Genomic DNA, 20,320 nt, shown 5'->3' on the forward strand with positions numbered 1-20,320 from the left:
TACGAATTTGCTCATGTAGTCGGTGCACTGAATGCGTTCTTGGGGGCGTATTTACAAATTGCAACCGAGCTCCGCCGTGGGGTAAGGTGGGCAGGGGTTTTCGCACTACGGCTGCGGTTGAACTACCGTCTGTGGTAGAAACTTCAGGACGATGGCGCGTTTCATACGAAATCTGGCGCAATGTTTGTTTGCTTCTGAACTTGTACTGTTATTGCCAGTTATTGCTGTGAATTATTGAAGTGGGAGTGTTTCAATAACAATTTGTGGATTACCTATTTGAGTTTCTTTATATAAACATAGAATAGTATTATGAAACATTGTGTGGAAACTGCAAATACTGATATGATCAATTACTTTGTTTGGGAATTGATACACATTTTGTAGAGATTTGTCTGGCAAATCAAAATGAAATGGTGTAACAAACCTCAAGCCTATCATGATCTGAAGCTGTTGTAACAAATCAAAATTGCTTTGATGTTACATACTACATAGTACCTTGTTGGAAAGACTGGAGCATGGTTCAAGATGATGTGTAAAAATTCAAGATTTGTGCGAAAGCTTGTGACTGAAGAACGAAAGCAGTTCGATATGATGGCTCAATCAAACGTGGAAATGGACGACAAAAGTAGAGTTTCAACGTTCCAGCATGTGAGAATAACTTAAGAAATTCATAGTTCTTGTAGTATTGCATTCTTTTTATGTACAGTTATAGGTGTTGTTAGGGTATTTCAAATTCATTGTGTCAGTTGAGATATAGATGGATAGCGGAAAATTTTAGAATCATTGCATGGTAGCTAGGTACTTGTTCGGTAAAAAGGTATGTGATGAATGCCATGAGAAGGTTTTTATGATTCAATATATGGTCGTTGTTGTACCAACAAAAATGCAAGCTTACTAGCAACTAGTTTCTGAATCAAATCGAAAGTATGTTTTGCCATGAATGTAAATATGTACCTGCAAAGCATGTCAATAAATTTGTGTGATGTTGACCAGAGAGTTTTATCATCTGGGCATTTATGTCGCTTCTTACATTAGGTGTTAAGCATAGTAATTACGGATGAACTTTGTGCCAATATCTTCAATGCACAATGTATGTAGCATGTCTACAACCCTCACTGATCCTGCTATAGCTATAGGCATTTGGCACCAGCTTGACCAAGGGCATGAACTTCACAGTTGCACAACCTTTTGTCATGTACCACCAGCCACTTTTTTACTTAAGGTGCACATAGCACTGCAGTGCACACAACAATGTGCAGAGGGCCTACACAAAAACAACATGATTAGTGTGCACTATGCACAGCATTGTACCCTGATTATTTGAATATTTTGATCACTCAACAGTCAGCAGTCAGGAGATAATTATTGAATATCACATTTATTATACATCACTTGTCAAACAAGAGCATGATGACACACATTTTGACAAGCAATCATGGTAGTATTCCAATAAGTTGGACAGTCACCTCCCTGGGCGTCATTTTTCCAGGAAGGTACCTACCTCTGCAGGTGTTGTGGTAGGCTAGGTTGAATTGGGTTAAGTTAGGCGAAGTAAGGTGGTTAGGACCAGGTCAGACCGTAAGGCCTGGTCAGGTTGATTTTAATCTTTCATTCTAATTTGACATAGATACCTATTACCTATGTTTTTGCTCAAGCCTGAAAATACACTACGGCGGAAATAAAATACCCTACGGCGGAGCTCGGTTGCAATTTGTAAATACGCTTCTTGGGGAGCTGATGCGAATTAGCGTAGTGCGTATTTGGAACGGATCGCTCATGTAACCGAGGTATTCGATTCGGGCCGTATTTCACAAGAACTATTCTTTGCTGACTGGAAGCGTCAAAATGCAAAATACTAAGCATTTTTTTATTGGCTGCCTCGTAGAAAATAGCAAAAAAAAAAATGTTGGCATTTTGGTTTAGTCTTTGCATGTGAAATGAAATGAATGAAATATTTTGATAGATAATTTTTTCTGACCACCCTGCTGTCGCTGCATGGCGAATCAGTGCCCACTGACTTAAAACAAGAAAACTTTGTTTTCATTTTTTGATTTCATGTTAATTTTAAATGTTTTTGAGCCTATCAAATGATAAAAGTATTTAAAATTTAGTTCAGTCGTCCCGGTAAATGCCGCAACTGCGCCATGACTGTACGCTAATCCTATTCCGTTTGTGATGCGAATTACCGGCCGTCGAGGAGTCAGCCCGGGTGAGCCAAACAAGATCCGTTTGACGTAGATAAAACGAATTAGTCTCATGTAACCGGTGCCGTAGATACGTTTGTGGGGAGCTGATGCGCATTAGCGTAGTGCGTATTTGGAACGGATCGCTCATGTAACCCCGGTAAATCAGCTTTTGGAGTTCAAGTTGTTTTGGAGCGAGCTTGATCTTGATTATCGAGTGTTTTCCTGGGATTTCTTGTTTTTCGTAATTGATTGTGGTAGATCGGTAAGTTGATGTTAATTCTTTAATGACAAATTTTAAGCTTTGAGCGAACTTACCCTCTCATTTGAAATATGTGTGTTTATTTGACTGGCAAAGCCGCAAAGGTCTCCATTCCAACATGGAGCATTCATGAGCATTCCAACATAGTGCCTTTCCGTCTGCGCCGTGACTGTCGCAGACGCGTTATGCCCTTATATAGGTTCCATATAACAGCATAGGTTTATTGGACTCAAGGCCCAAAAATAAGGTTAAAAAAGAGGCCAATGTAATCGAAATATATTCTTTATATATGTAATTATACTATTATATGACCCAACGTGCTAGTTTTCCAAGAACTATAATAAATAAAATTTTGTTCTGATGATCTGTTCAGAATGATGTGGTTATATGCGTAATACGCCATCGGTCGGGCCATCAGGGCTGTCTCATCCTTATCTCTGTTAAGTGTCATGTATGTCCAGGGACTTCTCGTGAAAGCAATTTTTTTGTGGTCTCGGTCACAGACACCTAAACATAGGTCCCCCTTCAAAAATTGGTTCCTATAATGCAGGCATTCTATATGGAAACTCGCTTCTAGGGTTTCCAGGTAATCTTATTGACAATCTTTTTTCAGACAAAGCTTACTATTCTTACCACAATTTCAGCTAAGCTGCACAGCCTGTTGTCAACAGGACAACAGTACTGTTTGGCCCAAGATGTTTAGCTGCTGTTTTTTCATCATGCTTCTGGTTTTTCAATGTCTGTCCCGTAGCTCAGTTGGTAGAGCATTGGACTCCCGAGTCCCGGTAGTGAGAGCCCAGTTCCAGACGCTCCAGCGCTTGATATTTGAGACTCCTGATGGGGATGGTCTTGGGTTGGTGGGAGCAGTGGGACAGGCCGTGTCCCGCTTGGAAGGGCACGTTAAACTTTAGCATAAAAAATTTCCCGTTAGGAATTGCAGATCGGACGGTAGGGGTCGGGGCTCTGTCAATCCGTCCATTCAAACATTGAACCTAAATTTATTTTTAAAAAATGATTCTTGGCCTCTCATTGGTTAACCGGACAGACCATGTGAATTCAACCAATGAGAAGTTCAACAATAAAAAGAGCGCTGGATGGATCTATGAACTTAGTGGAGCCAACCATGCACAACTTTTGAAACCATGTTTGCAAGTTTCTTATGCCAATAGGCAACAAGTGCCACAAAGCCATGGACTGAGTTGTGATGTGTAATCACATGAGATAGCCAAACCAGAACTTATGTTAGTTGCAACAGTTGAATTTTAGAGCTGGATTGATGATCCCATCAGATCCAATACCAGGATCTGTGGATACAGTTCCAGATGTACATTTTCTTGGATCCATGGACAAGGACATATCTGCTCATCACAGTGTTGATTCTGGGCCCACAGTGACGAAAGCACTCCAGGGCAAATCCACATTCTGAACTGCACTGCACACTAACTGAGTGCCCCTGCACAAGGTCTTGTCCAGATTGCCATGCTTTGCAGTCTGGTCATCCTGCACTTGTGCATGTGCAAATTGGGTCCCTACTGACTTAAACACTGCAGCTTACTCACAGTACCCTAACTGTGCTCAAAATTGATGTCTTTTCTACCCCCTTTTCTAGTAAGCTTCACACCCCAGATGCCCATAGTTTACAACACCCTACATTTACTGACCACCCTCTCTGCTTACTCAGTTCCAGACAGCACCAGTCAGTCAGTATGCCGTCAGCGACAAATGGTCGAGGCGCCGGGCTGGATGTGGACAAAGTGGCCGAGGAGGCAGAGTCCATGTTCAGACGGGCACTGGACGACGTCAAGAGTGGCTCCACCTACAAACAGCTTGGCTGGGGCGCTGCCGCCGGATGGTAGGTGTCGGGTGGTCTGATAGTATTCTGATAGATAGTGGGTTCATTCAGACATTTCATCGTCAGTGACTGATGGCTTGCCAGGTGATGGTATATGAAAGCATGTTGCCAGTAGTGGATAGTGATCATTAATTTAAAACCTTGTTGCTTATTGCTGCTTGTTTTTTCCTCAAGTATTGTGCAAACTACAAATGAAACCTATTGTCAATCCATATGGAGTTTTAGTCTAATCCTGTGCCACGGTCATCCTGAATGCAAAGTAAAATTAGGCTGCCCTACCAGTTGGCTGATGGCTTCAATGAATTTAACAGATCCCAAATGCCTTATTTCAACCTTGATAGTCCGGTGACCATGTTGACGCCTCTGCCTGCGTCTATGCAGGGTCACCGGCTACCTGGGTATGAAGGTCGGCAAGCTGGCGGCGATGACGCTCGGCGGCTCCCTGCTCGTGATGCAGGTGGCCAACCACAAGGGCTACATCAACGTCAACTGGGCCAAGGTCAACCACGACATCCGCGAGATCAGCGAGAAGGTGCAGGACGACGTCAAGAGCGCCGCGCCCGGAGCGGCCGGAGAGGTGAGCCGGGCACGGGAGAGGGTGAACTCGGCAGGGTGCTACCAGCTGATTAAAGGAAGTTTAGGCTTGATGAAAAGGAGTTCAGGCTTGATGAGGTTCTCTGTACGATTTTGTATCTCTTATGAAGTATATTGTGTTGTAATAGAATAGCAATCTGATGAACAAATTACTAAAGAATTACTTACAAATTACTTATTATCATATGCATCCTTTTATGTCATGAGTGAAACGTGGTGCCACGATTTGGAAAATTGTCTCATAAAATGAGGCTGGTAATACATCCAGTGGTGAGATTGGGTCGTTACTTGTTAAAATACTTCATATATTTTTCTGTCCGGGCCCGGGGTGATGCTATTTATTTCCGGTTTACCTCGAAATATGACCGAGTTTCTAGAGCGCTGCCGCTGTCGGAGCCAGACCCTAACATGTGGCGATCTCGTTTTGTTTCAGGTGAAGAAGTTCGCCTTGGAGAACAAATACGTCGCGGCTGGGTTCACTGGCGGGTTCCTGATCGGCCTCTCCTGCTCCTGAGTGGTCTCCGCGCCGTTTCCTGCTCCTAGTGTCGGCCGGTTCTCCTCTCCCGGTCAGTCGGGGCTCCCCAGGGGTCACGGGTCAGCCCTGTCCCGCTCGGGGTCCAGCCGGGCGGTGGGTCACCCCTGGAACTCTGCCTCGTGGTGAGGTGCGTCCCAAGACCGCCGTGCCCGGCCCAGAGGGCGCTGGGGTCTCAGCGGCCGGTGCTGTGGCGACTGAGAGTGATACAGCGGCTGACGGGCGGTGTTGGCCGCTCGAGAGTGGCGCCGCTACAGCCGGGTCCCCGCTGGTATTGTCTTCTGCCAGGGGCTTCCTTGGTTTGTAGGCGTTATAATCAAACTCAGTGTGATTGGTGCTAGTTGGTGAAGACAATGATCTGTTGCTGTACTATGATGGCTAGCTGTTTGTTTCTAATCCTGCGATGATTTTTCTCATTTGATCTTAGCTCATCTAGCCTTCTGAGTCTTATGATTTCTGTCAAATCGTCTTTCTGCTTTGGCACTTTGAGTAGCGGTATGGGTATCAACTCATGAGGCCGGAGATGTGGAAGCGAGACTCAGCCACTCGGTCTTAAGTCGTTTGTAGGACAATAACCGGTTAGTGACTTATTCTGCGTTGTTTGCCAGTGGCTGCTTTACCAATGCGTGTTAGGGCTGTGCAAGATCAACAGTTTCAGCCGCGTTTGATGGGACTGGACGCGGATTATCGGAAACGTAAGCTGCACATTTTCTCGTGGTGACTCGTATTTGAGAATAGGTGTATATTTTCCCGCATTGTGTCTGATGAATTGGCTTTTGTGCACAATAGCGTCAATAAATGATCAGTTGAATGCATACCGTCTGTATTCTTGGAACACGAACTCGACCAGCGACCTGAGTGACAATGTCCTGACGATACTCGCTATTTGTTTTAAGTCTCTTATCGAATTGGCTTTCCTCGATGCAAAAAGCAAAGAGAAGCAAAAAAACCGTTGAATCGAAGGCCCAGTGTGTGATTTCACAGGAGTTCTACTTTCTGTTAGCTTTAGCAGTTGCATGCGTTGCCGTTTTCATCTCTAGGAAATAAATGCCTGCTCGTTGTATTGAGAGCTTTGGTTACATAACCTGTAGCGTCATGTTTTGTCCGATCTCTATCCTCCCCTACCAATGAATAAGCATGAACAGTTTAGAGATATGCATACTTTGGAGCCTCGGCATGAACCAAGTCCGTTAGTCGCGAGTATTTTTACGCCGTAGCTGTTTCCGGACTCAGAAAAAGTGTATAACAGGTACTTATCACATTTGATCGATTTTGATGTTTTCACCCAATCTGAAGTTTTTTGCTACGATTCACACTATCTACTGAAGATGTGCTCCAAATGATCCACCTCGCATTTTCCCTTCACTGTCATCCCCAGCACCCCTCCCCCTGACCGGTGACCTGTGACCATCCTCCCCCTCTCTCCCTCCCCCTCTCCCAGGGGCGGCCGCCGTCCGCCGGCGCCTGGAGGGGCCGGGCCGGCGGCGACGCCTCATTCCCCTCGGAGGCGCGGAGCTGCGAGGATGGGGCCGCGCGCCGCCCTCCTCCTGGCTGCCCTCGGGGCGGTCAGCCGCGCGCAGGTGCTCACACCGCCCATTTTTAACCTGGCGGAGAACAAGGAGATCACGGCGACGGCGACCTGCGGAGAGGACGTGTCCGAGCCGGAGCTCTACTGCCAGCTGACCGGCGGTAACGCCGACAAAGAGGTCAAGGTGCAACTCATCCAGGGACAGGTCAGTAGCCGTGGGCGCCCGATTGTTTTGAGCTTTACCATTTGATGTGTCGTTACCTGAAGGCTTCGAGCCCCATCGCCTTGCTCATCAAATTGAAGCTATGCTGATGAACCTGACTACCGCCCGTTGTCCCGACTTCGGAGCCGAAAGGACATACGAGACGTTTTCCGCGAGGCAGTCGTAATAAGTGACAAGAAAAAAAAAAACAAGTCGCGTATCATGTGAACCCTGCCCCATCTGAAGTAACAATAATCTGACCCACGGGCCATACTGACGTGACTGGACAACTGTGCTGTTTGTGTCGTATCAGCGGCAAACCAGCAGTGATGTAGTTGTTGTTTGTTAGTGCAGTTTTATGCATCGAGTTATGCCGCAGTTCGTTTTTTTTACGGTGCAGTCGTGTGGATTTGCCGAACGAGAGAGAACCGGACATAAGATAACGAACAAAGAGGAATACGTAGCTTTTATTACGGGTCCCCGGGCCTGCTATCACGAGTGAACGTGAAAATGCAGATTCCGTGCTTTCAAACCTGGCTCAAAGATCGAGCGACACGGTCTGCTTGGTGCTCCTTGCTTGCACTGCTCATTTAGGTGTAGGTATTTGTTTGTTGGCCTCGGACAGTTTACTATCATTTTTAATAGTTGCGTTGAAGCTTGGAAGGGTTTATCGGTCCGGCGATAGACGAGTATGCCGTATTTTTGATTATTGTGACCCCATTCCCCAGGCCTCAATAATTGGCGGGTCGCAACCCATTACCCGCAGATCTAAGATGACTATGACTTCAAAGATAGGTGACCTGCAATTTTACAGCTACCATAACCGCTAACCAGTGACCTGACCTAACCTGTGCCTAGGTATGCGACTACTGCGACCCGAGCGACCCAGAACGCTCCCATCCGGCCAGTAACGCCATCGACGGCTCGGAGAGGTGGTGGCAGTCACCCCCTCTCTCCAGAGGCAGCGCCTACAATGAGGTCAACGTCACACTCGACCTCGGACAGGTCAGTCACGGGTCACGTGGGATCTGACCTCCGACAGGTCAGTCGCCGGTCACATGGGAATGGACCTCGGACAGGTCAGTCTCGGGTCACATGGGAACTGACCTCATACGGGTCAGTCGCCGGTCACGAGGGAACGGGCCTCGGTTTGGATCAATCACGAGTGCACAATGCACATTTCAGTTGTGGTAAGTATTTGAACAGTGATATGCTCGCTAGCCTTTTGTGATCGGAAAATGTCATCGAACGCAACCGGAGCTGGTTCAAAAGTATCAAAAGTATGTACATAATAACATCTGATTGGCCAATTGGTAAAGCTAGACTTAATTAGAAAAAATGTAAGTTCTACCGTAGAGGTCAAAAACTGAAGTAAACCGCATTCGACGAAAGCATTACCCGGCCCCTATCCATTTTCGTTGTGCCTCGTTTTTTTTTGTGATATCTCTGCTGGCGGCGCGGACCGTTTCCGGACGGCGGCCATTCTGTGGGCCAGCTGCAGAGAGCCTGTCTATCTGACCACATCCCGTGCGAGCAGCGGTCTGTTCGTCCGGCCGCTCGTCTTCCCGCCGCCACCACCCGTCCCTGCTCCAGAGCTCTGGTCCGTCAGACCCTCTGCACAACCTCTCCAGGCCCCCATACCCTCTACCCAGACTGACGAACGCTTTAGAATCTCCAGACCCGATGCACAGACGCTCCAGGTTTGTTGCCGCCCTCGCCCCACAGCGGGTCCTATGGCCCGCAGCTGCGCCGCTACCCTCCCTTCTCTCTATCCATCGGAGGCGACTTTCTGCCCCCCCCCCCCCGCTGCTGCGTCGACCCTGTCTCCGACGGCGCCGACGCTGATTTCTCCGCCCCTCCCCATCCCCATCATCGTCGTCACAGTCGCGGCGGGCACTCCAGTCGGCCCCAAGACTTCATCTCACGTTTCGACCGCCGTTTTCCTGAGCCGCCGCCCCTAACACAGACACATCTGTCGACGAGCGACGGAGCTGCTGGGTGGTCTCTGCCCTGCCCCTGGAAAGGGAAGAGGGTCGGGGAACGACGGGGAGCAAGAGAAGGGGACGAAGAGTCGGGAGAGCCGGTGGGAAGTCAGTGGGGAGGGGGACTGTTGGGGGACTGCAGAGAGAGTCGAATTACCGGGCGGCCGGCAAGACGTTAGACCTGGTGGTGGCGAGACTTTACAGTCTACAGTCGACGTGGTATAATCTTTGGAATTAGGAAGTAAGGTCGGTTCGAGGGGAATTTCAGCTCAATTTGAGATTGCAAGATCCGTCTCCAGATCTCTTGGCTGCCAGTGGTTATTTATAAACGCGAGCAAACTTATGAGAACTCAGCGCATAACCGCCGGCTGGACCGATAAGGAATTGGTTATGTAATTTTAAACCGCAAATTAGTTCACGATTATCGTCATTACCGAAATATACCTAGCTAAAACATTTCTTCTGAACGAACTAATTGAACTGAACATCTCTTTTCATGACTGTGCAACTATGCGTAAATGCTCGCGAGTTCAAAGTCTGCTTCAGTTCATCCACCACGCGCCATGCACCACAAAGCCAGGACACCGGACTCCGTCTCCCGCTGTCACGCAGGAAGCGAGCCGTGCGGGCCGGGACAGTGTGTGCGCGCGTCTGCACTGCGTTTGGGCTCAGTTGAGGAGACCCAGAGCTCCCTTGATGGTCGGCCGGCGCGCGGTCGTCCCCTCTGTCCAGATGTCCAGTCAGGGGCGGCTCCAGGACGGATGCTGACGACGGCAGAGGGGTCGAACACATATTCCGAATGGTTACAGTGGCTGGGAAGAGCGGGGTCTCCGAAAGTGGCCATTACGTTGGATAGGTTGTTGATATTCTGGCTATCAAAATTTGATAGATACTGGTAAGAGTGGATAGGTATGCGATCGGGAAAGGCGTCCGAGTACCCCACATTCGCCTTTGGTTCGACCTAGAACAATAGGAAAAGGGTCGCGTAAAATAAGTCTAAGTCTTTTATCTTTTTAAGTCATTTATCCAGGCGCCCATAATATCCGAGCCTTTTATCCGCAGATGACACCATGATATCCCAATATAGCGCTCGACCGTCTACTCGTAAGTATCGATGTAGCGCCACGAATAAAAAATCGTGTCATCTTAGGAACCGATTACGGTCTCGGGAACCCTGTACATTGTACAACGGGACCCCCCACAGCCGAACACATGAGCAGGCCCTCACCAGTGATTCTACTCGGTCCAAGCCTCTGCACCTTCCCATTTCATGCCTCTGAATGCGCGTGTGCGCCGAGTCTGTCCGTCTCAAGCCGGTCTTGTTTGTTAATTGGGGCTTTAGGGCGCGCCGACTACTTAGGTCTCAAGCCGGTCTAGTTTCAGACGGCTCTACATAAACACGACTCGAGTCTCCGGCGGGGTGACTGCTCGTTTCGTCCTCTGGATCTCATCACCAGACCGCGGGGGAAGGGAGGGGGTACTGCATGTCCGGCACGTATTATATACAATTATACACAGAGTGAATACCATGTGATGGGTGTCGCCCCCGCTGGAATGAGCATTTTTTTCAACGCACTCGCAGAACTCGTCGACGAACGGTTGATGTTAAACTGTACAGGCTTTGAAAATATTGCTAATGCTCATTGATGTAGGCATCCTGCGCTCTGATGTTTGCTGCATATTAGGGCAAATTCACGTTGCTTTTTCTTTACGTCTTCACGTCACATTCACGTCTTCGATGCAACTGTGTTCAGTCTTTTGAAAGTCGGAATGTTTCAGACGTATGAGGAGAATGTAAAAAGTTCTGTAAACCGAGCTACCCCACCGGATAACAATAACAAATAGACGGCGTGCCTGGTGGTTAGTAACCACACATATACCGGCTAGGTGCCGTCTCATTCCGTGCTGCCGTCATAACTGTGTATAGTGTATACGGAATATGACTGGGATGACCTCACCATGCCAGCTGCAGAGTGCATTCACTTCACTGTGTTACATGCACTACACAGGCCCACAGACTTCCTGGGTAACCGGTCACCGACTCACAGGCCTCCCATATCACGAGAGAGTCACGGGCACTCCAAAGTCGTCAAAGTCAGCGAATAATGTCACCGTGGAGTCCACAGTGACTGTCATAGCCGTGCGTTGCTATAGATCTGGTCAGCCTGCCACGGACGGGCCACCTCAAAGTCGCTCCGGGATATATTGAATCAAGGGCCATCTCCCGCCTCCCCATCATACCGTGACCTCATCTCACCGTCCCCTCTGCAACCTCACGGTGACCTGTATGTATGCATATTGACCTCATCGTGTCACACGGGTCATGGGATCGCGGTGAACCTGATAAAAATGCTTACCACATCACTGGGTACTGGGCAGCCCCGACCCACCGCGGTGAGCTTCATGCCAGACGCCGGACGTGGCGCTAAGAAGTCTGGGTTAAGATAGTGGCGCAGACGGTCATTGTGGTGAGGACTTGTGGAGCTGAAAGGGCGGAGCTGCCGACAGTGGTAGCTTATTTCATAAAGCCTTCCTCCTCCGGCACAATGGTGGAGTGGCTAAGTATGTACATATAATGAAAAATCACTCATAGTTGTTTTACATGAAAATGAACGCATATAAATGTGAGTATAATGCGCTGGAGTCTGTCTCTCTATTTCTGGCTGCCATTTTTGGCTTACATAACAGACCCCCGCCAGCTTGGCCTGGCCTCCCGGCGACCACTGGCGAGGCCCCGCGCTGGCAGGATACAGATAACCGCCCGGCGCCGGGTCTGACGGAAGGAAGGCGCCTCACTGGCCGGAGGAGAGGCGAGGACCGTCTGTCTGAGATTGCACGTGTCCAGAACGCGGGCGGATGCAGGAAGTGCTGCTTCCTGCGGTCTCTGCGCCTTGGCAGAGAAGGAGGGGGGGGGGGGACTGTTCCGTCGGTCGACAGTGATAGGACGGTTGGAGACGGGAGGCGGACGAGGAGGTGGACAAGACAGAATGTACGGACGAAACGAGAGGAGGAGGCCGTGGACAAGGAGGGGTGAAGGGATTGAGCAAAGGTGAAGGGTCACACAAGCTAGATGTTCGACCATAGCGAGTAAAGCGGAGGAAGGGAAAACTGAACCAAAAGTGTTGGAGGCACAAGATACAATTGACACAGGTGCCACGTATGAAACAGGAAAGGACGGATGAAGGGTGGATTATCGATTTAGGGTTCTTGACCTGTCTGTCCTCTCCCTGTCCGCCTTTTCCTACTCTCCTGAGGCTCGCTGGACGGTGTCCTCCCCTGAATTGACCAGACTTGACCCACCCCTCCCACTGACAGGAGTTCCATGTCGCCTACGTGTTCATCCGGATGGCCAACTCGCCCCGGCCGGGCGTCTGGGTGCTGGAGCGTTCCCGCGACCACGGCAAGACCTACGAGCCCTGGAGCTACTTCGCCGATACGCCCAGGTATGGATATTGTCTTTGAATTCTGCATGTTGCTCACTGCTGAGGCGGGCAGTTTATGACGCATTGCAATCATCTTAATACCGTTTTCAACTCTTACAACAAGAACAGATTTCCCTTTACCCACATGAAATAATGAATTCTCTCTTTCTGACGAAAACTGATTAATGAAAGTAACATTTGTTTTTATACCTGAGTCCTAAGTCCGACCCGCACTCTACTTACAGTGACTGCCAAACGTACTTCGGAAGTGAGAGTCTCAAGCCCATCATGAACGACGATGATGTACGCTGCGAGACACAGTACTCCAAGGTGGTCCCCCTGGAAAACGGAGAGGTGAGTGGCAACGTGACCTTCTCTGGAATCCGATAAAGTACTTGCATGTTGGTCTTCCACATATTGATCCTTGCTAATGCACCTTATTCTTCTTTTCTTTTTAATCTGGAAGGTGGAGAACGCAACCCTGTGTGGCATGCCACACCATTACGACAGGCTCTCGACGAAATCATGATTACGCTTAGCACCGTTCATGCACCTACCTCGCCTAACCTCCCCACCCTCACTGCGTTTCTCAGATTCCGTTTTCGTTGCTGAACGGCCGCCCGTCCAAGGACCTGTTCACCAACTCCACGGTCCTACGGGAGTGGACGCGTGCCACCAACATCCGACTGCGTCTGCTGCGCGCCAAGACGCTGCTCGGACACCTGATGTCCGTTGCGCAGCAGGTCCCCACTGTTACTCGGAGGGTGAGTGGAATGAAGGACGTGTGGACGGCTGGGATGGACGGCTGGGGTGGATGTGGAGGGTGTTTGTAGCACAGCAGGTGCCCATCGTTACTCGGAGGGTGAGTGGATCGTGGGATGTGGATATGTGGTGTTGGAGGGAATAGATGGTGTGCATATGGACGGTTAAGTGGACGATTGATGTGGACGATTTATTTTTGAATGCGATGGATGACGTAGGTGGGTGATGTGAACAGTGGATACAGAGGGGGAGGTGGACTGATTATGTGAACTGATATGTGGGCATGCTGAGTAGAAGATTAATGTAGTCGAAAGGTGAAATGGATGGAAAAGGAAGGTTGGTAAGTGACACAATCACATTCCGTATTTGAGTGTGCGATTAGTGTGCTTCGACCATCCACACAACCCGCACACAGCGCCACTTAACCTTCCCTCTTCTCTCCCACCAGTACTTCTACTCGATCAAGGACATCAGTGTGGGCGGCCGGTGCGTGTGTAACGGCCACGCCGACCTGTGCGATCCATCTGCCGAGGACCAGTACCGCCTGCTCTGTCGGTGTCAGCACAACACCTGCGGCGACCAGTGCCAGGAGTGCTGCCCGCCCTTCGTGCAGAAAAAGTGGAAACCGGCCTCCTATGCGGATGCCTTCCAGTGCGAACGTGAGTTTTGGGTGGTACGGGGTACTTGAGATCGATATGATGCATGTAGATATATCCAAGGCCCAACGCAAATTTCGAATCACCAACTATATGATTATTACTTGTATTTCTTGTATATATCGACGTTGATGTGCGATCGGTGATGCTCCTTTCGTTCCATGACACGTCTGCTCGTTGCTATGCTTCATCCTGTAACTGTCACGACAACTCTGACCAAACCTGCCCGTGTCCGTAGCATGTAACTCTTATTCTGACACACTCTGTCCGTATTTCTCCCTCAGCCTGTAACTGTCACGGCCACTCTGACGAACCTTACCCGTGTCTCTGTCTCAGTCTGTGACTAGTTTGACGAGCTGTGTCCGTATTTCTGCCGCAGCCTGTAACTGCCACGGCCACTCTGACCAACCTTACCCGTGTCTCTGTCTCAGTCTGTGACTCTGACGAGCTGTGTCCGTATTTCTCCCTCAGCCTGTAACTGCCACGGCCGCTCTGACCAACCTTACCCGTGTCTCTGTCTCAGTCTGTGACTAGTTTGACGAGCTGTGTCCGTATTTCTGCCGCAGCCTGTAACTGCCACGGCCACTCTGACGAACCCTGCAGCCCTGTCTTACCCTTTAACTCCGAATCTGACCAACCTTACTCGTCCCTCAGCCTGTAACTGTCACGGCCACTCTGACGAGTGCGAATACAGCGAGGAGGTGGAGGCGGAACGACTCTCTCTCGATATCTACGGAAACTACGAGGGTGAGCCGTGGGCCCTGGGACAGGGCTGTGGTGGGGATAATCTGTGGGCAAATACCAGAATGATAGGCATAATTCGTAAACGGCAAGCATGCTTCTGCTTATTTGCCTAGGGTTGCCTGGTATTTGCTGGTTCGTGTCAAAACTGCCGTGGCCACTCGACCGGTATATTAACTGCCACATTTGACTGACTGTCGTATTATCCTGACAGGCGGCGGTGTGTGCCAGAACTGCCGTCACCACACGACCGGTATCAACTGCCACGAGTGTGAAAACGGCTTCTTCCGGCCGGTCGGCGTCGCTCTCGACTCTGCGGACGTCTGCCAGCGTGAGTAAAGAGTCAAAGACCCGAGTCGGGGTCGAGACGGAACAATCAAACCGTGGTTACTGTTAGCTCTGGACGTTACAATGGTTCATTCATTCATCCATTCATTCATTCATTCATTCATTCATTCATTCATTCCAAATCTGTCTCACATGGTACAGTTCCAGCATAACAGATACTTCTGCATATCCTTCGGGGTTAGTTCTTTCACTGTTCTTCGTCACATATTCTTACGCGGATTCCTGCATCCCATATCTTCTTCAAAACTTTACTGTCTCATATCGGCTCGGCTCGACACGTCACGTATAATTCACCCCTGACTCCCTCCCCCCCCCCCCCAGCGTGCGACTGTGCGTTCCACTACTCGACGGGTAACTGCGCCGAGGGCACGGGCAAGTGCGAGTGCCGCCCCGAGTTTCAGGCACCGGACTGTGACGATTGCAGCTACGGCTACTATGGCTACCCGGACTGCCGGCCGTGCGACTGCCATCTGGTGAGAGGGACTAGCGCCGGACATGTATAGAGTTATAGAATGGGGTGAATGAAGTCACTGGCTAGAAAGGAGTGAACACTTTGGTAACTTGGGATCAACGGATCGTGATACATTGACATTTTTTAGCCATCAATTGTAGATGCTAGATCGCTGTCTCGTAATTACTGATTGGCTGATTTGGCGTCATTATATTATAGATATCCACATTGTGAAGTGCATACCTAATAAGTGAAGAGAACAACACTTGTTCTCTTAGTGCCATTCTCCTCGCTCACGGCCTCTGCTTACCATCGGCATCTAACGTGCTCCCTAGAACGGCACCCGCGGCAATGTCTGTGAGGTGAACGGAGGCCAGTGTCCGTGCAAGGCCAACTTCGAGGGACAAAACTGCGACCGCTGTGCTCCGGGCTTCTTCAACTTCCCCGCCTGCGAACGTGAGTCGATATGCTTAGCTGTGGTGATCTTGCTTTATTTGGTCGACTTGTTCCCGTGGCTCATCCAAGATCGTAGCGTTTTTCTTGTGAATGACTAAGTAGACGTGATTTACGTATAAAAATTACACCTTGTAATACTATATCTGGCTAGTTTCAATGTTCTACAAGTACCATTCTTTCCAAAAGGGTCACGTTTACTTCAGCCCTTGACCTCTAAAATATTATCCATCTATCACTTGTATCTCCTCGACCTCGGCAGATCTGTTGTGTCAATTCTCTGCTGTCAGCAGCTACTGCCCCCTGGCCTGTATCTTTCGGCCCCCTAACTGACGCGTCCTCTATTCTCCCTGACCTGGCAGCGTGCGAGTGTAACCCGACCGGCTCCGTGGGCGAGGTCTGTGACGTGGAGCAGGGTCAGTGCGACTGCCTCAACAACTTCGGCGGACGCCAGTGCGACCAGTGCCAGAACGGATACTACAACTACCCGGACTGCGAGTGTAAGTTGGGAGTATATAGCCGAGACAGTGCGACCAGTGTCAGAACGGATACTACAACTACCCCGACTGCGAGTGTAAGTTGGGAGTATAGAGCCGAGACAGTGCGACCAGTGTCAGAACGGATACTACAACTACCCCGACTGCGAGTGTAAGTTGGGAGTATATAGCCGAGACAGTGCGACCAGTGCCAGAACGGATACTACAACTACCCCGACTGCGAGTGTAAATTGGGAGTATATAGCCGAGACAGTGCGACTGCAGTGCCAGAACGGATACCACAACTACCCCGACTGCGAGTGTAAGTTGGACTGGCTAAGTTACGGTGCGGGCATGGTCTAGTTGTGGGCTAAACTGTGGATTTTTGGAGCAGGCTGGGATTGAGTTACGTTCACTTGGGCACTGGCGAGGGGTAGCTCTCCTGATTGAAAGTTTCGACGCGTTAGTATTCTTGTTGCAGAGTCTAAGTCGCTGATGAATTTTTATTTGACTGATCGTTGTCATCACACTTATCTTCATTTGTTTTTGCCGCTCGTCATCATCCACTGACCGCCCCCTCCCCTCCTCCCACAGACTGCAACTGTGACAGTTCGGGCACGGAGCCGGGCATCTGTGACAAGCAGAGCGGCCAGTGTCAGTGCCGGGAGGGCTATGGCGGCGAGCGGTGCGACCAGTGTGCGGCGGGATTCTTCGGCTATCCTAACTGCCGACCCTGTGACTGTGAGTGGCTCCAGCTGAACGGCGCTGAACGGCGCTTGAGTGTTCAGACTTTGTAGAATATAGGTACCTATGTAGGACGTGGCTTATGTTTGAACTTGTTTTATTTAAGCACGTTTACACTGGCTTCTCCGAATGACATTTATATTCAACATACTTTCTGCTAAATCTGATGCAAAATCTTACCGATCCAAGGTGTCTAATCTCTTGTCGATACCTTCCAGTCACAAAATATGGCGTGCCTGATGACGTGTGACTCCCATAATGGTGTTTATTATATCACCTGACGTCTGACGACGTGCTTCAGGTTATGTGGACGGCAGCACGTCCACGTCCTGCAGCGCCACCGGCAAGTGCTCCTGCCTGTCGAGCTTCTCCGGTCAGCGGTGCGAACAGTGCAGCCCGGGACACTTCAACTTCCCATCCTGCACCCGTGAGTAGGGAGGGAGCTACGGGAGAGGAAAACAATGGAGAGGGGTTGCAGTGTGGTACTCAACTCCTGAGGGTGGATTGCTAAAGGTCTTGTAGCTTCGTGGGCGGGTCTTCGTGATAGTGACCTATGTTACGATATATTCTGCTATTCTGTTAGAGGTGTGTCTTATAAAGGCCATCTCACTACCTAGCTCCCATGTGTCTCACGTTTTCACCCCATCATGCCCCACTCTTCCAGCGTGCGACTGCCACCCGTATGGCGCCATCGGCGTCTCCTGTGACGGCGACGGCGTCTGCCGGTGCAAAGACAACTTTGACGGCGTCAAGTGCGACATGTGCAAGGAGAACTTCTACAACTTCCCGCTCTGCGAAGGTGCGGTCGGCGGAATATCGGCTGAAACAGGCTGAAACAGACTCTTTCCGCGTTCAGGAAATCGCATGCGAGAGCCTATTCAAATACGTTATAATTCTTTCCGCATCAATCGCATCCGGGAGGTGCGTGCGATTGACACGAGCGTGCTATTTGAATTTGAATGTATTTGAATAGGCTCTCGCATGAGATTTCCTGACTGCGGAAAGAGTCTCTTTCAGGCATAATGCGAGCAGCAGCCTGAAACGTAACTCCATCTTGCGCTATCTATCTTGCTCAGCCCTCAGGGGACAGAGGACAGATAGTATACCCTCAGATTGTAACAGCTGTGACCTCTCGTTATATCCTCAGGGCGTAACGATGACCTCCCGTTCCCCCAGGGTGTAACTGCGACCCGGCTGGCGTGACGTCTACCCTCAGGCTATATGTGACCTCTCCCGTGCCCCCAGGATGTAACTGCGACCCGGCTGGCGTGACCTCGTCGTTCGCCGGCTGCGACTCGCTGGAGCACCTGGGCGAGCTGTGCGAATGTAAACCGCACGTGACTGGCCGAATCTGTGACACGTGCCGACCGCTGTACTGGAACCTGCGCGTCAACAACCCAGACGGCTGCGAAGGTACGAGGCGCTGACACACGGGAGGTTGGTGGACAGGGTATTGGAGCTTGTTTGATCTGACTATGGTTCTCATGGTCTGCCAATGGTGTTGACTTTTGAGGTGCTGTTCAAAGTTTGTCAAAGTTGCGCGTGCCCGACTGTATGTATGTTTCAGGGCTCTTACGGTCCACACAAAGTTCATGAACGTAAATTGATAATTATCTGTGCCTGTTTGTCCGGCTTATGACCTCTTTGTGCTTCTGATGTGACACCTGGGTGACCTCTACTGACCCTGCAGACTGCGACTGCAACCCGGCGGGCACGGTGGGCGCTGTGACACCTCTGTGACCCCTGTGTTACCTCTATATGACCCCTGTTTGACCCCCGTCTGTCTCCAGACTGCGACTGTAACCCGGCGGGCACGGTGGGCGCTGTGCGACTCTGTTACCTCTTTGTGACCCCTATCTGACCCCTATCTGACCCTCAGACTGCGACTGTAACCCGGCGGGCACGGTTGGCGCCGTGCGCGTCTGTGACACTCGCTCCGGCCAGTGTCCGTGCAAGCCGCACGTTTCGTCCCGCCAGTGTCAGGAGTGCAGTCTGGGATCGTTCAAACTCACCGACGATAATCTGTTCGGATGTCAGAGTGAGTAATTAGCGAGCACTAGCTGCAGCTGTTCTGAACCGCTGCCGAATATTTTTTCTGTACGTTTGCTAGAAATAGATTTGTGATGTTAGCGAAGATCAATCTCATGTTTTTTTGTTGTCTTTTAACCTTATGTTGTAACTGAAAGGCAATATTATTCTTAACTTTAAAATTAAACGCCGTTGTCCACGATGTTTGACACCTTCGAGTCTTTCAGCCAGCTGACATAGCATAATCGAAATATCCATTATTCAAATATCTATTTCCCGATCATTTCAACACTGTTTCACGATCGCATTTGACACCGTCCTCTCGCTCCATGTTTCAGCCTGCAACTGCGACATCGGCGGCGCGGTGAACGACTTCTGTGACAAGTACACGGGCCAGTGCGCCTGCCGACCGCGCGTGACGGGCCCCTCGTGCAGCCGGCCGCTGCAGCTGCACTACTTCCCGGATCTGTACCAGTACAAGGTACGGTGAGGGTGGAGACAACGCGTTCTGAACGGCAGCCCAGCCCTCGCTTAGCTGATACATTCGTGCAGTGTATTGGTAGTTTAAATCAAATCTCTAAGAGAGATTGTTAAAGAGATAGTTAAATGGTAGCGATGCCTTCTGGTTTTGAAATGACTTGGTGCTTGATCTCATCCGCCCTGCCGTGTGTCCCTTGTAAAAGATCCAGGGACTGCTGCCAACCATGTTGACTGTTAGCCATGTCCTTTTGGACCTTTTCTACACGATTTGACCTCACGTATCAGCACATGATCCCCATTTTCTTCCCAGTACGTGGCCGAGGACGGCCGGACGGCGGCCAACTCGGCCGTCAATGACCTGACCTAACCGTGACCTGACCTGCTGTGACCTCTGCCCGTAGTATGAAGCCGAGGACGGCCGGACGGCGGCCAACTCTGCCGTCCGGTTCGGTTACGATGAGCGCGAGTTCCCCGGATACAGCTGGAGGGGGTACGCCGTCTTCTCGCCGCTGCAGGTGAGCCGGGAGTCTGGAAACATCCTGTCAGTGTTTCATGCATCCATGATGCGTTTATTGTCGCCAAATCTGTGAGTTTAAATCTTCTTGGTTACGCTGGATCTATACT

The 20,320-nt window shown here is 50.1% G+C and overlaps 2 protein-coding genes across 6 annotated transcripts in view; both read left to right on the forward strand.

Annotated features, from left to right (window-relative positions):
* Positions 1-210: 210 nt before the first annotated feature.
* LOC122379322 (FUN14 domain-containing protein 1-like) lies at positions 211-6,238 on the forward strand. 4 transcript variants are annotated; one of them, XM_043361433.1, is made up of 4 exons: positions 211-648; positions 4,127-4,297; positions 4,679-4,874; positions 5,325-6,238. In XM_043361433.1, the coding sequence occupies exons 2-4, from the start codon at positions 4,152-4,154 to the stop codon at positions 5,403-5,405; spliced, it is 423 nt and encodes a 140-aa protein (XP_043217368.1). In that variant the 5' UTR covers positions 211-648; positions 4,127-4,151; the 3' UTR covers positions 5,406-6,238. The 4 variants fall into 4 exon arrangements, with proteins under 4 accessions (XP_043217368.1, XP_043217370.1, XP_043217367.1 ...); XM_043361435.1 differs by having other exon boundaries at positions 223-239; XM_043361432.1 differs by lacking the exon at positions 211-648 and adding an exon at positions 1,996-2,209.
* Positions 6,239-6,923: 685 nt separating this feature from the next.
* The window catches only part of LOC122379317 (laminin subunit alpha-like), a 46,579-nt gene continuing 33,182 nt past the window's right edge, over positions 6,924-20,320 (forward strand). The window contains exons 1-18 of one of the 2 annotated variants that reach the window (XM_043361413.1): positions 6,924-7,156; positions 8,012-8,158; positions 12,451-12,578; positions 12,803-12,911; positions 13,151-13,321; positions 13,768-13,978; positions 14,630-14,722; positions 14,931-15,047; positions 15,386-15,537; positions 15,851-15,971; positions 16,331-16,468; positions 17,039-17,185; positions 17,490-17,615; positions 17,853-17,987; positions 18,434-18,601; positions 19,068-19,226; positions 19,555-19,697; positions 20,098-20,211. In XM_043361413.1, the coding sequence (XP_043217348.1) occupies positions 6,947-7,156; positions 8,012-8,158; positions 12,451-12,578; positions 12,803-12,911; positions 13,151-13,321; positions 13,768-13,978; positions 14,630-14,722; positions 14,931-15,047; positions 15,386-15,537; positions 15,851-15,971; positions 16,331-16,468; positions 17,039-17,185; positions 17,490-17,615; positions 17,853-17,987; positions 18,434-18,601; positions 19,068-19,226; positions 19,555-19,697; positions 20,098-20,211 (2,589 nt within the window). In that variant the 5' untranslated portion in view covers positions 6,924-6,946. The remainder of the gene's footprint in view (positions 7,157-8,011; positions 8,159-12,450; positions 12,579-12,802; positions 12,912-13,150; positions 13,322-13,767; positions 13,979-14,629; positions 14,723-14,930; positions 15,048-15,385; positions 15,538-15,850; positions 15,972-16,330; positions 16,469-17,038; positions 17,186-17,489; positions 17,616-17,852; positions 17,988-18,433; positions 18,602-19,067; positions 19,227-19,554; positions 19,698-20,097; positions 20,212-20,320) is intronic. The other variant, XR_006256165.1, reaches the window with a different exon arrangement.

This window comes from Amphibalanus amphitrite, unplaced genomic scaffold (genome assembly GCF_019059575.1).
Source record: "Amphibalanus amphitrite isolate SeventyFive unplaced genomic scaffold, NRLGWU_Aamphi_draft 000075F_arrow, whole genome shotgun sequence".
In the NCBI taxonomy this organism is placed as follows: Eukaryota; Metazoa; Arthropoda; class Thecostraca; order Balanomorpha; family Balanidae; genus Amphibalanus; species Amphibalanus amphitrite.

Coding starts and splice junctions, on each gene's coding strand:
- LOC122379322 (XM_043361433.1), top strand. CDS start 4,152: ATGCCGTCAGCGACAAATGGTCGAGGCGCCGGGCTGGATGTGGACAAA. Junction 4,298..4,678: donor TGGGGCGCTGCCGCCGGATG/GTAGGTGTCGGG, acceptor GCGTCTATGCAG/GGTCACCGGCTACCTGGGTA. Junction 4,875..5,324: donor CGCCCGGAGCGGCCGGAGAG/GTGAGCCGGGCA, acceptor GTTTTGTTTCAG/GTGAAGAAGTTCGCCTTGGA.